The sequence below is a fragment of the Bos mutus genome, chromosome 6 (genome assembly GCF_027580195.1).
Source record: "Bos mutus isolate GX-2022 chromosome 6, NWIPB_WYAK_1.1, whole genome shotgun sequence".
NCBI lineage: Eukaryota > Metazoa > Chordata > Mammalia > Artiodactyla > Bovidae > Bos > Bos mutus.
This window is the reverse complement of record NC_091622.1, coordinates 19,777,584-19,792,768: the sequence shown is the minus strand read 5'-3', so window position 1 is coordinate 19,792,768 and position 15,185 is coordinate 19,777,584. Positions and strand designations below refer to the sequence as shown.

General features: G+C 37.6%; 1 protein-coding gene and 1 pseudogene across 2 annotated transcripts in view; one reads left to right on the top strand and one right to left on the bottom strand.

Annotated features, from left to right (window-relative positions):
- The window catches only part of PPA2 (inorganic pyrophosphatase 2), a 98,031-nt gene that overhangs the window by 23,742 nt on the left and 59,104 nt on the right, over window positions 1–15,185 (bottom strand). For both annotated transcript variants that reach the window (XM_070372059.1, XM_070372060.1), the window contains 2 exons: window positions 4,645–4,772; window positions 1,440–1,525 (listed from right to left, as the gene is read on the bottom strand). In XM_070372059.1, coding sequence (XP_070228160.1) covers window positions 1,440–1,525; window positions 4,645–4,772 — 214 coding nt within the window. The remainder of the gene's footprint in view (window positions 1–1,439; window positions 1,526–4,644; window positions 4,773–15,185) is intronic.
- Window positions 5,851–6,400, top strand: LOC102283822 (small ubiquitin-related modifier 2 pseudogene; annotated as a pseudogene).

The following is a 15,185-nucleotide window of genomic DNA, read 5'->3' as shown; positions in this document are numbered from 1 at the left end:
TGAAAGAATAAATGGCTTCCCATTTTCTGATTCAAAGAGGACAATGAACTTGGGTAGGTTTCTGCTTGCCAGAAAGACTGTATTTTTGCTTGTTAGTTAGGCTTACCAAGAGTCAGTTGTTTTCATGTTCAAATCTTTTATGTCAGTTGCCTTTGTTATTATAACTTCATGATTTAAGCTATATGATACTCCCTGATGAAGGGAATGTGGAAACAGAATTATTTCTATGGACACCAAGTAGGCTCTAAAACTACTGAGGCTGCAAACACTGTCAAGGCTCTGCTGTCGGTGATCAGTCACTAGGTCGTGTCCAACTCTTTGTGACCCCATGGACTGTAGCCCACCAGGCTCCTCTGTCCATGGGATTTTTCCGGGCAAGAATACTGGAGTGGGTTGTCATTTCCTTCTCCAGGGGATCTTCCTGACACAGAGACTGAACTCACATCTCGTGCATTGCCAGGTGGTTCTTTACCACTGAGCTACTATAAAAACTTGGGTGTTAAATTAGGTGTGGGTAAGACAACCCAGCTATAAGGGCTTCCCTCATAGCTCAGTCAGTAAAGAATCTGCCTGAAATGTAGGAGACCTGGATTCGATTCCTGGGTTGGGAAGATCCCCTGGAGGAGGAAATGGCAATCCACTCCAGTATTCTTGTTTGGAAAATCCCATGGATAGAGGAGCCTGGTGGGCTACAGTCCATGGGGTCGCAAGAGTCAAACACAACTTAGCAACTAAACCATCACCAAGACAAGTGTAAAAAGTTAGATAAAAAGAATCCTAAGAATGTACAAAGGTTTTTAAGTATAAGGAGTATAAAGATTGCAGGATCTGATCTTCATTCTCCATTATATAGTCTATTATATTATTCTATTATATAGTCTACATGGAATCCCTACAGAAAAAGTCTTAGCCTTATATCCACAGATTGATAAATAAACATACATTTAAATGTTTTAAACTAAAATAAAATGTTTGAATTATACATCTTATGTTTGTTTGATTCCCCTTAATAATTATCTGGTGACCCAGATCATGTTGGATAAGAGGCTTTTTTTACTCTTACCAAGAAATGATGTGGTACATATAACATACATTAAATAATCATATGTCTGCATGTTGAAAAATCACTGTTTTTTGCTCTACCTTTGCATATATCACAATTCATTGTGAGTAAATGCTTGTTTACTTGACAATATTCCCTACTAAACTATAAATCCCTTGAGAAAAGTGATCATGTCAATTTCTAATTTCACAGTGCCCAGTACTTGGCAATGCTTTCCAAATAGGTGCTCTTTAAACACTTTTTAAGTGAAAAAAAAAAAAAAAAAATTGCAATTCTGTTTAAAAGAAACAAACAAAAGATCTGAGTAGTATTATATGGCTCTTTAGTAGCAATTAATAATAAAAATTAACACTACATAGAAAAGACAAATTCTTACCAATTTATGGCCCCACCATCACACTTGTCCATGAGCAAGGCTCTCCAGCATTCGTGAGCAGATTTAATGACTTCAAGAGCAAAAGCCTGTTAAAAACCAAAAACAGACATAGCAATCACATCATTATACTATTAATAACTTGGAACTAGTCATAGGATGACAGTTAATTATTAAGAACATGAGCTCTAAAGTCAGGCAAACCTAAGTGTAAGTTCTCATATCCTTATTTACCAGCTGTGTGACTTTGTGCAGATTATTCAAACTCATTGTTTTAATTTCTTCTTCTTTACGATGGAATGTAATGAAAATTAACTAAATCAGGAGCTGGCGCACTTGGGCCTTTGGGTCAAATCCAGCCTGCCACATGCTTTTGTAAATAAAGCTTTACTGAGCACAGCCATGTCCATCCATGCATCTGTGCACAGCCCCTGACTGCACTGGAAGAGCTGAGTAGCTGTGACAGAGAACACATCTGTTCTTACAGAAAAAGAAAAAGTTGTCAATCCCTGATTTAAATCATAGCGTTGCTGAAAGAATAAATAAGACTTGCATGTAAATCGATTAGCCTACTATCTGGATTGTACATAAGCACAAACTTAATAATTTCATCATCAAAAATGCTGCAAGGAGTTTAACTGAATAATCCTTTTAGGCTATCCACTGTCTGAAGGTAATAAACCTCAACATTTTAAAAATCTTTTTCTTAGCATGAATTCATATAGTGTCTAAAAATGAAAACTCAACAACAGACACATATCTAGTAAGACCATTTAAGGAAACCTTGCTTAATTTTTTCAAAGAAGAACATTTTTATTTTTTCCCCCAAAATGTTGCTAAATTTCCTTAAGCAGAGTCCTTATGTATTAACTAAATCATACTCGCTCCTCTCTTTTTCAGTGACAACTAAACACATTATGATGTGAAGAAAATGATGCAAATATATTTCTGAGAAGAAAACTTTCCCTCAGGTCTGCTGTTGCCTGAGATGAAGGAGACGGCTTAATGCTTGGTGAGGTGGTGCAGGAGAGACTCCTAAGGTATGTGACAAAAAGTCAATTTATTATTTAGAAAATACATGGAAAGATTTTTAACTATATTATTCAGATAATTTTGATTATTAAAACAGATTCCAGTACTTGCTTTAAGCAGTCAGCATGAAAAAAAAAAATCTAGATTACAGCCTAGAGTCATCTTTTCAACCATGTTGCTGCTGCTGCTGCTGCTGCTAAGTTGCTTCAGTCGTGTCCGACTCTGTGGGACCCCATAGACGGCAGACCATCAGGCTCCCCCACCCCTGGGATTCTCCAGGCAAGAACATTGGAGTGGGTTGCCATTTCCTTCTCCAATGCATGAAAGTGAAAAGTGAAAGTGAAGTCGCTCAGTCGTGTCCGACTCCTAGCGACCCCATGGACTGCAGCCTACCAGGCTCCTCCATCCATGGGATTTTCCAGGCAAGAGTACTGGAGTGGGGTGCCATTGCCTTCTCCGTTCAACCATGTTGAAGAGATATAATTCAATTTTCCTGGGTTAGGCTCAATATATTAAACAGCAGTGATAAAAAGCAATGCATAAAATGATTATTTTCTGAAGGGATGCATAAATGACCCAGTCTTCATTTAGAAAAAAATTAATGTTTTTTGAAATCAAACCCCCCAAATTCTCAAACTACCTCATTCTTTTATAAATTCATGGAATGACTTAGCAGTCCAACCCCAAGGCAATAAGGAGCCACAAAGGTACACATAGGTTTGAAATGTGTATTGTTTCAAACATAAAATACAACACACATTTTACAGGAAAAAGAAAAAAATAATTTATTTTATAAATTTTTAGTATTTTATTTTTATGTGAGAGATCACAGCCTAGTAGTTTTATATCCATATTTAATAAATCCTAGACTGAGAGCCGAAGAATTGATGCTTTTGAACTGTGGTGTTGGAGAAGACTCTTGAGAGTCCCTTGGACTGCAAGGAGATCCAACCAGTCCATTCTGAAGGAGATCAGCCCTGGGATTTCTTTGGAAGGAATGATGCTGAAGCTGAAACTCCAGTACTTTGGCCACCTCATGCGAAGAGTTGACTCATTGGAAAAGACTCTGATGCTGGGAGGGATTGGGGGCAGGAGGAGAAGGGGACGACAGAGAATGAGATGGCTGGATGGCATCACTGACTCGATGGACGTGAGTCTCAGTGAACTCCGGGAGTTGGTGACGGACAGGGAGGCCTGGTGTGCTGCGATTCATGGGATCGCAAAGAGTCGGACACAACTGAGCGACTGAACTGAACTGAACTGAACTGAGACAAAGCCCTCAAGATCTTAAGGGTTAATATACCTTTTAAAAATACTGCGTTCAGCAATAAGCTCTTGTATAACAAAATACTGTAATTTTGAAGTTTTGATGACCATAGCTTACTTTACTTACAAAACACACTGTATTTATTAGTACCCAGTTAAAGGTGATTGCATCCCACTCCAGTACCCTTGCCTGGAAAATCCCATGGATGGAGGAGCCTGGTGGGCTGCAGTCCATGGGGTCGCTAAGAGTTGGACACGACTGAGAGACTTCACTTTCACACTTTCACTTAAAGGCTGGATTATAATGTGAAACTTATATAGTGGAAATAATGTTTAAAAGTAGTAAAAATAAATAAATAAAAGAAGTAGTCTAATAGTTTTAGACTTTAATTCAGGTCCATTTTCTCCATTTGTGTCATATTAGAGCCACTTTTTGGTAACTTTTTAGTTTTCTAATATAAAAACCCTGTGACAGTAAGATAATTTTTACTTTCTTAACTGTTAAGTAGCTGAATTCAGTCATGATAGAATGAACACTTAGGAGGGAAGCCCCTTTGGATTTGCATTAATGGTAAGTAACTCCCTCCTCTCCAGAACAGTAAAATGAAAGATTTTTATTCATTTACAATTTATAGAGTTAGACTGATCATGGAAATCTTTTGTTTTCTGAGATGAAGGATATATTGATAGAGAAATGGATGGATACAGGTATTTATCAGTCTTACTAATTTACTTAGAGCTCCTAAAACTTTTTAAAAAATAAAAATAATGTCCTTAAACATGAAAGTCAGTAAACAGTCCTTCTATTATCATACTATCCACAAATATTCACATAAGAAATCCCCCAAAGTGAAAGAAATGTAGTACAAGTATCACAGGCACATTTTAAAATAAAGATGATCAACTTCACCTTGTTCTTGAATTCTCCATTAAAAGCAAACTGGTTTTCCGGTTTTCCTTCTGGTATCTTATAAAATCTAAACCAATTAAGGGTAGCTTCTAAGTAACCAGGTTTGTACTTCTTAACATCCTCAATATCTGCAAGTGAAGAAACAAAAATACTTTTCATTAAAAATAGAAATCCACTCCTTTAAGTGCTAGAGCATTGGACTGAGGGAGTTAGTCCGATTCTGCTGCAGAATCACCAACATGTATCATATCACCTCTGAAGTTCCATTTTTTTCATATGTAAACTGCTACACCTTTATTGTACAAACATTTCTTGAGCACCTTCAGATACCATGTTAGGTATAGGGGATAAGTTGGTGAAGGCAACAAAGATCTTTTCCTCAAGGAGATCAAAGTTTTAATTAAAAGCAAAACCAAAAATGCATAGGCAGATAAACAGCAAATTGCATTAAAGTGAGATATACTTAGGACAGCTGTCATTCTGAAGACAATGCGGGGTTTAGAGTAGGAAGAGTTACAACATCAGGATCTGTATTCCGTATGTACTAAGCTAAAGGACACTGAAGGTAGACCGGGGAGGGCATGCCCATAATAGAAAACACGGCAGCTGCATGAGAGGGTTGCATGGACTCCTACATCAAATATTTAGGAAGTTTCTCATTATACATCAGACACTGTTGTAAGCCACGAAACAGAACAGTAATCAGAAACAAGTCCCTGCCTACAAGAGTACACAGAAGTAAGAGATGAGACACAAATACAAAATTTAAGGGGTGAAAAGTCTGATAAAGAAAAATAAATCAGAGTAAGAAAGACAGAGAATGTGGTCAGGGCAATTTTAAATAGAATGATACATGAATGGTTCAGAGTTTTTCATTTCAAATTAATAATGGTTTATAGGGTTTATCTTCAAGTTCTAATACCATGTAAACACCTTAACCATTCCATTTTGAGGACATTCATTTAAATATTAATATAATTGGAAATATTACTGCATTAGTAATAGACCTCCTCCCGCAAAAGAGGCCCCCAAGAAATGTATCATTTCCAAAGGTATCAGTTCAAAAAGCCTGAGAGGCATAAGCCCTCTCCCTCCTCCAGTGCTGCCGCCTCCTTCTGCAGTTCCTAGTGCTGCTTGTGTGCTTGTTCTGTGCGGACCTGGTACCTCTCCTGTGAGGCTGGGCTGAAGATGCTCCCGGTGCTTGCCATGGCAGACGAAAAACCCCAAGCATGAGTCAAGACTGAGAACAACGATCATATTAATTTGAAATTGGTGGGGCAGGTTGGTTCTGCGGTGTAGTTTAAAATTAAGAGGCATACACCACTTAGTAAACTAATGAAAGCCTATTGTGAACAACAGGGTTTGTCAAGGAGACAGATCAGATCTCAATTTGATGCGCATCCAATCAAGGAGACAGACACACCTGCACAGTTAGAAGATGCAGATACCATTAATGTATTTCAGCAGCAGACAGGAGGTGTCAACTAAAAAGGGAACTTTAAATTTTACTCCTGGTAGCTTAGCTGGTAAAGAATCTGCCTGCAATGCAAGAGACCCCGGTTCTATTCCTGGGTCAGGAAGATCCTCTAGAGAAGGGATAGACTACCCACTCCAGTATTCATGGGCTTCCCTGGTGGTTCAGCTGGTAAAGAATTCTGCCTGCAGTGTGGGAGCCCTGGGTTCGATCCCTGGGTTGGGAATATCTCCTGGAGAAGGGAAAGGCAACCCACTCCAGTATTCGTGCCTGGAGAATTCCATGGACTGTGTAGTCCATGGGTTCACAAAGAGTCAGACAGGACTGAGCAAGTGACTTTCATTTTCACACTTCACTTCAGAATTCTGTTCCTCCAGATCAAGAAGACATTTTCAACTAGAAAACTAAAATTTGGTTCCACCACATTCTGACTACTACAATATAGTTTCTCTATTCTTTCATTTTCCCCTTCCCCATTCCTTTATTGTACATGAAGCAACTGGTGTATGTGCACAGCAAGCATATTGCACTGAATGGCCAATGGTATGTTTTGATTGACATCAAAGGTAGATGGGATGGGGGAAAAAACCAATTCTTAGAAAATACCCCTTTTTCTCCATTAGTGGCATGCTCATCAGCTCTTATCTTTATATTCCACTAATTTATTTTGCTCTGTTTAACAAAAAAAGAACAGCATAAAAATTCTTGCATATCTTAGGAAAAAAAGTATGAGAAATATCTAGATAAAACTGGAAGTCTTTACCTCCAGTAGACTGTGGCTTAACAGAAATTTAGCATAGTCCTTTATTCACAATATGTTATGGCAAATGACACACTAATAGCACTTGAAAAATTAGAAAGCTATAAATAAACCAGGAGATGACACCATGCATAGGGATAATTTAACGATCACTCAGTTTCAGATCTGCTCATCCAAGCCTTGTGGGAATCCCCACTCACTAGGCATGACGGGAAAAGGTATGAGTTGAACAGACAGAAATTATCCTTTTCCTTTTTATGCTTGCCCGTGCCTTTATGTAAAAATTGAGCAAGAGTGACATGTCTCTAAAGGCCAGGTTTTCACATAAGTGAAATAAGTGTAGTAAGGCAGAAACCATAGGAATGGCAGAGACTATGGCAAACGACTGAGTATGCTGCCTAAAGGCACTCACATTTAAAATTTTAAAATATGCCAATGGGCCACATTATCTAAAATAATAATTCTGGAGCAAACTGCAGAAATGCTACAACTAACTAAGAGGAAAAAGAATCCCTTGAAACTGAACACAGACTACATCAGCTCTATTAATCAGAATGAGTACATATTAATTGACAGAAGATGTTTAAAACAGTGAATTCCAAAGATTAAGATCACATTATTTTAGCACTGTACACTGTATACCAGGTCACAGAGCTCTTTGTTACGGCCCCAATAGCACATTCAATAGATTTCGCCTAATTAAATTCTGATTTTTTCCCTTTATCTTGCAAAAAAGTTCCTGCCAAAGTGAGTTTGTATTGACCATTTTCCTACATTCTATCTCTATTTTTGCAAAAAACAAAAAAATTCTCTGTAAATTAACTGAACTCCTCCAAATCACTGTTTTCTTACTGGCAGGAAAAAAATATCTTTTAGACTATGGAAGGTGAGCAACCAGAAATGCACTTTAATCAATGTCCAAAATGAATAATTTTCTATTACTTACTCTTGTCTGGAGAATCCCACGGACAAAGGAGCCTGGTGGGCTACAGTCCATGGGGTTGCAAAGAGCCAGACATGACTGAGCGACTGACATACACACACACACACACACACACACAAATCTGATTTATGGTATCATTATACCTTGCCCAATCTGCCACTTTTTGTCCCACTGCATAAACCTTTTTTTTAATAACTGCTTTTTAACACACTGACTTCAAATAAGAAAGGAAAAGCTAAGTTATTTAGTATGCACCTCAGTTTGCAAGGTTTTCCCTTCAGAAGTTATAAAGGGGATCTGTTAAGAAATGACATCAATAACAAAAAACCTGAACATTTAATAATGCCAATAAGAAGTAGAACTCTCAAAATATAAGTCAAACTTTTCCATTCTCAATTAATTATACCCTGGATCAAAAACAGCTGCATTTTCAAAAAAACCAAAACATTTAAAATAAGTAATTTAAACATTTTAAAATCTCAATAGCAAATGCTTCCAGCCAAGACTTTACATACAATACTAAGTCAGTTCAATGAATTACTCTTCCAAAAATATGAAAAATTCCACCTAAGACTATAAACTGATTTACAGTTCTTTAAAGATTTTTATATAAATAACCTCATTTGTTCCTCATAAAACTCCTGAGAGTTGTGAAGAGTAAGTAAATTTGTACTAAATGTAAGAAACTACAGCTAAGAAAATGTAAAATCTGGGTAAAATGCTTTCAACTCATTCATGGTAGAACTAGTATTATACAAATACAAGTCTTCTAATTCCATGAATCCTAGCTTTTCTTCTATATTGCACATTAATAATATGTCACAGGTTTATTTATATTATTTTTAAGTATAGATGTATTTTTATTTTGGTTTTATTATGGTAAAATATCCATAACATAAAATTTACCATTTTTAAGTGTTTGTTTCAGTGGCATTAAGTACATCCACAGTGTTGCACAACCATCTATTAGCCATTTTCATAAATTTTTAAAATATATGTTCATTGTAAGAAAAGCAGCAATTCTCTGGTGGTCATCTACTTCCACTCTTGGAATTAATTTTATATGAAAGTTTCTACTATAAATAATTATATAATTTATTTTCAAGATGAACTAATCCAAAAATAAAAAAATACTCTAGAAGTGCTCCTTTATATAATCAAGCTAAGCTTATTTCGGTTCTCTTTTTAACTACAAATCAAACTCTTTTAATTGAGATCTACTCAATCAATTCCCTGGACGATTAACAAAGACTCTCTACTTCTGTAGCATATTCTGCCTGATGTTGCCAGTAGTCAGTCTGCTGAGTCTAGCAGACAACCCTAGAATGAGGCCTGCACTTTGCTCCCACGAGTTAAATTTTAGCTTTGCCAAGCATCAGGTGTATTTATTTCCAAATATTTATGCCAACGATGTCTAGTGTTATAATTATGAAATTTAATAAAATGTTATATGTCAGTGACTTTATCAGTACAAAAATGAGATTTTGTTTCTATAAAATTACTGTGAATGTTTTTGAAGGAAATCAATAAAAGAGACTGTTAAAAAACATCTGCTGTCAAAATAGGCCTGGGTAAGTTAAAGATGAAACAAAGACGTAAAAATCTACAATTATGTGTCAGTCACTCTGCAAATGAGGTGGGGAGAGGATTTTAGATATGAGAGGTCAAGGACAGCTTCTAACAAAAAGTATTTTAGTAAATTCTTAGATGAAGTGTGGGAGTGACTCATTCAAACATCCAGAAAAGGAGTCCTGGGAGGAAGACTAGGTACCAATATTCTAAGGTATGAGTGTGCACTGAATGCTTGAGGAAGACGGTAAGAAAGCCCTGATTTAGAGCAGAGTTGAGAGTGTCAGGAGATGAGATTAAAGAAGCAGTAACGTAGGACTTCAGGGGTCACACTATGGACCTGACTTTGGGATGAGACACCGTACAGGATTCTGGGCAGAGGAGTATGTATTTTCAGGAAGAATTCTAATTGTCTTTTAGGGAAAAGACTGTGCAGAGGAAGAAGGGGAAGCAGGAAATCCAACATGAGGCTACTGAGTGTACATGCAGGTGAAATATGAGGAGGGAGGGCTTTGATAATTGTAACTGTAGGAAGGTGATGACAAATGGTCAGTTTTGGATTAATTTTAGAAAGCAGAACTGAGATGAATCACTAATGAAATAAAAAACAAAAAATAACAAAACCCAGTAAAAATCAGAAGTGAAGTGAAGTGAAGTCGCTTAGTCGTGTTTGACTCTTTGCGACCCCATGGACAGTAGACTACCAGGCTCCGCCGTCCATGGGATTTTCCAGGCAAGAATACTGGAGTGGGCTGCCACTTCCTTCTCCAGGGGATCTTTCCAACCCAGGGATCAAACCCAGGTCTCCTGCATTGCAGACAGACGCTTTACCATCTGAGCCACCAGGGAAGCCCCAAAAATCAGACTTACATAATATTTAAAGAATCAAAGAGCTAAAATGGACTAGTCTGTAACATTAAGTAGCAATTCAAATTATAATACAGCTAAAAGCAGTCACCTAAATAGGTATTACCCTGTTTTTAAAAATTTTCGTAATAGGTGTCTTAAGTTCTGACAAATAGTGTACAGCCATGATTTACGCTATAAACAAGCTGTTTCCAAATTTCAAAGTTTAATTAACAAAGATTATATGGAATCTCCCTAATGGAATTTTTATTTTAAAACTAAAAATATATCATTAAACCACCCTTACGGCAGAAAATGAAGAAGAACTAAAAAGACTCTTGATGAAAATGAAAGAGGAGAGTGAAAAAGTTGGCTTAAAGCTCAACATTCAGAAAACTAAGATTATGGCATCTGGTCCCATCACTTAATGGGAAATACATGGGGAAACAGTGGAAACAATGTCAGACTTTATTTTTTTGGGCTCCAAAATCACTGCAGATGATGACTGCAGCCATGAAATTAAAAGACGCTTACTCCTTGGAAGGAAAGTTATGACCAACTTAGATAGCATATTCAAAAGCAGACACATTACTTTGCCAACAAAGGTCCGTCTAGTCAAGGCTATGGTTTTTCCAGTGGCCATGTATGGATGTGAGAGTTGGACTGTGAAGAAAGCTGAGTGCAGAAAAATTGATGCTTTTGAACTGTGGCGTTGGAGAAGACTCTTGAGAGTCCCTTGGACTGCAAGGAGATCCAACCAGTCCTTCCTAAAGGAGATCAGTCCTGGGTGTTCATTGGAAGGACTGATGTTGAAGCTGAAACTCCAATACTTTGGCCACCTCATGTGAAGAGTTGACTCATTGGAAAAGACTCTGATCCTGGGAGGGATTGGGGGCGGGAGGAGAAGGGGATGACAGAGGATGAGATGGCTGGATGGCATCACCGACTCGATGGACATGAGTCTGAGTGAACTCTGGGAGTTGGTGATGGACAGGGAGGCCTGGCGTGCTGCGATTCATGGGGTTGCAAAGAGTCAGACGTGACTGAGTGACTGAACTGAACTGAATTACATTAGCCCATTTAAGTTCATTGATCCTAAAATGTCGATGTTCACTCTTGCCATCTCCTGTTTGACCACCTCCAATTTACCTTGATTCACGACCTAGCACTCCAGATTCCTATACAAATTGTTCTTTACAGCATCAGACTTGACTTTCACCAATAGACACATCCACAACTGGGTATGGTTTCCACTTTGGCTCAGGCTCTTCATTCTTTCTGGAGTGATTTCTCTGCTATTCTCCAGTAGCATATTGGATACCTACTGATCTGAGGGTTCATCTTTCAGTGTCCTATCTCTTTGCCTTTTCATACTGTTCATGGGGTTCTCAAGGCAAGAAGCTGAAGTAGTTTGCCATTCCCTTCTCCACTTAGGGGCTTCCCTTGTGGCTCAGCTGGTAAAGAATCCACGTGCAGTACGGGAAACCCGGGTTCAATCCCTGGGTTGGGAAGATCCCCTGGAGAAGGGAAAGGCTACACATTTCAGTATTCTGGCCCGGAGAATTCCATGGACTGTATAGTCCATGGGCTCGCAAAGAGTCAGACACGACTGAGTGACTTTCACTTTTTCCACTTAGGCATAGACATGAATAATATAAATAAGCACTAAAAATAACATATTCATAAAATTCTTCTATAAACATACTATTTTTCCTTATGGTAAAGACCAGTCCTCAAATGAATTTGTAACTAACTTCTTACTTAATTTGGAGAAGGCAATGGCAACCCACTTCAGTACTCTTGCCTGGAAAATCCCATGGATGGAGGAGCCTGGTAGGCCGCAGTCCATGGGGTCGCTAAGAGTCGGACACAACTGAGCGACTTCACTTTCACTTTTCACTTTCTTGCATTGGAGAAGGAAATGGCAACCCACTCCAGTGTTCTTGCCTGGAGAATCCCAGGGACAGGGGAGCCTGGTCGGCTGCCATCTATGGGGTTACACAGAGTTGGACATGACTGAAGTGACTTAGCAGCAGCAGCAACTTTCCAAAGCATTTTGCTTTACAAAAAATAGAAACATCTGACAAAGATCAGGCAAAGAATTCATGTTTCAACAAATTCACTCAAGTTAACCCACAGCAAGATAGATAAACTATAAAAAAGGAAAACTCAAAATACTTAAAAACAAAAAAGCACCCTGCTGACTCAATATGGAACAAAAATACCTGTCAGGTAAAAGCAGGATAATCATATGATTTATTGTATGTATTGGAATATCTGCTAGAGTTAATCAAGAGAAAAAGCAGTCAATCCTGAGAGAACCAATACAAACAAGGATTTTAAAGTAGTTATTATGAATATACTCCAGGATTTTCAGGAATATATGAAAGTTCACAATGCATGAACACGTGGAAATCTCAGATGAGGAATAAAAACTATGAAACTTTCAAAAAAAGAAGACAAATGACGGACAGTCGGAAATGAAAAATGATGAATTTCATAGCAGAACTTGGATATGTCAGAAAAATCAGGCAAGTAGAAGACAGAACAATGGAAATTATGCAGTCTGGAGAACAGTAAGCAAGAAAGACCGAAAAGACATGAAGAGAGTTTCAGCGACCTGTGAAACAAAGAGTGGTCTAAATATAATAGATACAAAAATTAACTCAAAATCAATTAAAGATCTGAAACCATAAACTTCTCAGAAGAAAACACAGGCTGCAACCTCACTGACATCAGCCTTAATAATATTTTTGTGGATCTGATTCCAAAGGCAAGGAACCTAACAAAAGCAGAAATAAACAAATGGGACTACATCAACCTAAACAGCTTTTTTGAGCAGCAAAGGAAACCATTATTAAAATGAAAAGGTAACCTACCTTTGAATGGGAGAAGATATTTGCTAGTTGTATATCTGATGATGGACTAACATCCAAAATATATCAAGAACTCATTACAATAACAATACAACAACAAAAAACCCCAATTCAAAAATGGGCAGAAGATCTAAACAGACATTTTTCCAAAGACATACAGATGGTCAACAGGCATATGGAAAGATGTTCAACATCACTATCAGGGAAGTGCAGATCAAAGCTACAATGAGACTCCACCTCACAGCTGCTATAATGGCTATTCTCAAAACGACAAGGAGTAACAAATGTTGGGGAGAGTGTAGAGAAAAGGGAGCCATTGTAAACTGCTGGGAGGATTGCAAACTGGTGCAGTCACTATGGAAAACTGTATGGAGACTTCTGAAAAATATGGAGGCCAGGGACATGTGTGGCGAGACGAATATCATCAAATTTGGTTAGGTGATTTCATCTCCTAACTGAACATATATCAGAACCGTCATCAATTATTCTAGTTCCAAGACTGGATTATCTAGCCAGCAATGAAGGATAGATTAACAGAACGGTTTTCAACTAGAAAGAATCCATAAAATCACTCAGGGAGATTTATCAAACTATATATCATGCACACCTCTAACTTCCCACCCACATCCCCATATGGAGAACTGTACCTCCATGAAAAAGATAAAAGAAAATGAAAATGCTGTTTCTCTAGCATTATTTTCACAAACGACAACATGAAGTGAGGAAAGCATTATAATCAGATGAGGATTTTTGTTTCTATTTTTAGACAAAAGCCAGTAACTCAAATGTAATGCCATATCTCCTTACATTACTTAAAAAAAATAAAGATAATAGATAATGTGCTTATGTTTGAAGTTCTGCCCAAAGAGAGTAAAAAAGAAAGGAGGAGGAGGAGGAGGAAGAGGAGGGGGAGGAGGAGGATGCTGCTTTCACAGGCCCAAACATGTGCGTGACCGGCCTCTAAACAAAGTCCACAGGAAGCAGAACATATGTTTCTAATGACATTTTATAAACATTCATAAGAAATAATAATTGCCTCCTGTGATACTCACTGTATTTTCCACATCAAAAACAGAGGTTCCAGCTCAGAGAACAGTTTTGTTATACTTACTCGGGATCTCTCAAAGGTTCTCACGTTTTCCACACTGGTCTACATATCTTATCAATGTCTGTACTAAAAATATATACTAACATCATGAAAAAATGGAAATTAATACACTTCAAAATAAGTTAAAACCAATCACAGCATTTCTACATAAAAGACTATCTGTACTGTATCAAGAAACTCTTGGAAAAGACTTGGTAGATTTATTTCCCAAAATATAAATATTCATTGTCATTTCATGAGAAATTTTACATGACCAACAAAATGAAAACCATCCGAGTGCCTTGTATGTAGTAATCCAAATGTTTTTCTAACCTAATTTTAATTGGAAGCACATAATCCAGTGGCTAAAAGCTTAGACTTTGGGTCAGCCAGCCCTTCACTGAAGTTTCAGCTCCACCACTTAAAGCGTCCCTAAAGTTCCTAAAAACGTGCCAATGTCCCCAAGAAATCTATCTCATGATCCTATAAGTGTTTCATTAAGCACTAACTCTGAAGATTATTGATGTCTTACGACAGGCTAAAAATAATGGATTGAAATATTCCTAAAACAACCAAAATTTAGAGAAGAAAAACTCTAGGGACCATTTACTGACTAGAGGATCAACCCCACAACATTAGAGATGAAGAATGCGTCAGGAGGTTATGTGACCTTTCTAAGGTCTGATAACTAATACATACAAGGGAGGGTTTTAGAATTAAGGTCTCCTCTACTCCTCACATCATAGGACTATAACTGAAGCCTGAAAAAACACTGGGAGAGGTCAAGGTTCAAAAAAAAAGGCTAAAGATTCCCAGTAATTTAATTCTATTCTTTTTTTTTTAACTCTATTCTTAATTACAGTACATTTTACTCAATTTGTTCCTATTCCTCAACCACTTCCTCCCACACTCCATCCCTACCCACCCAGGCCCTATTAAGCAATACCTATTAATGAAATCAAAAGAATGAAGATCAAAAGAGCCAT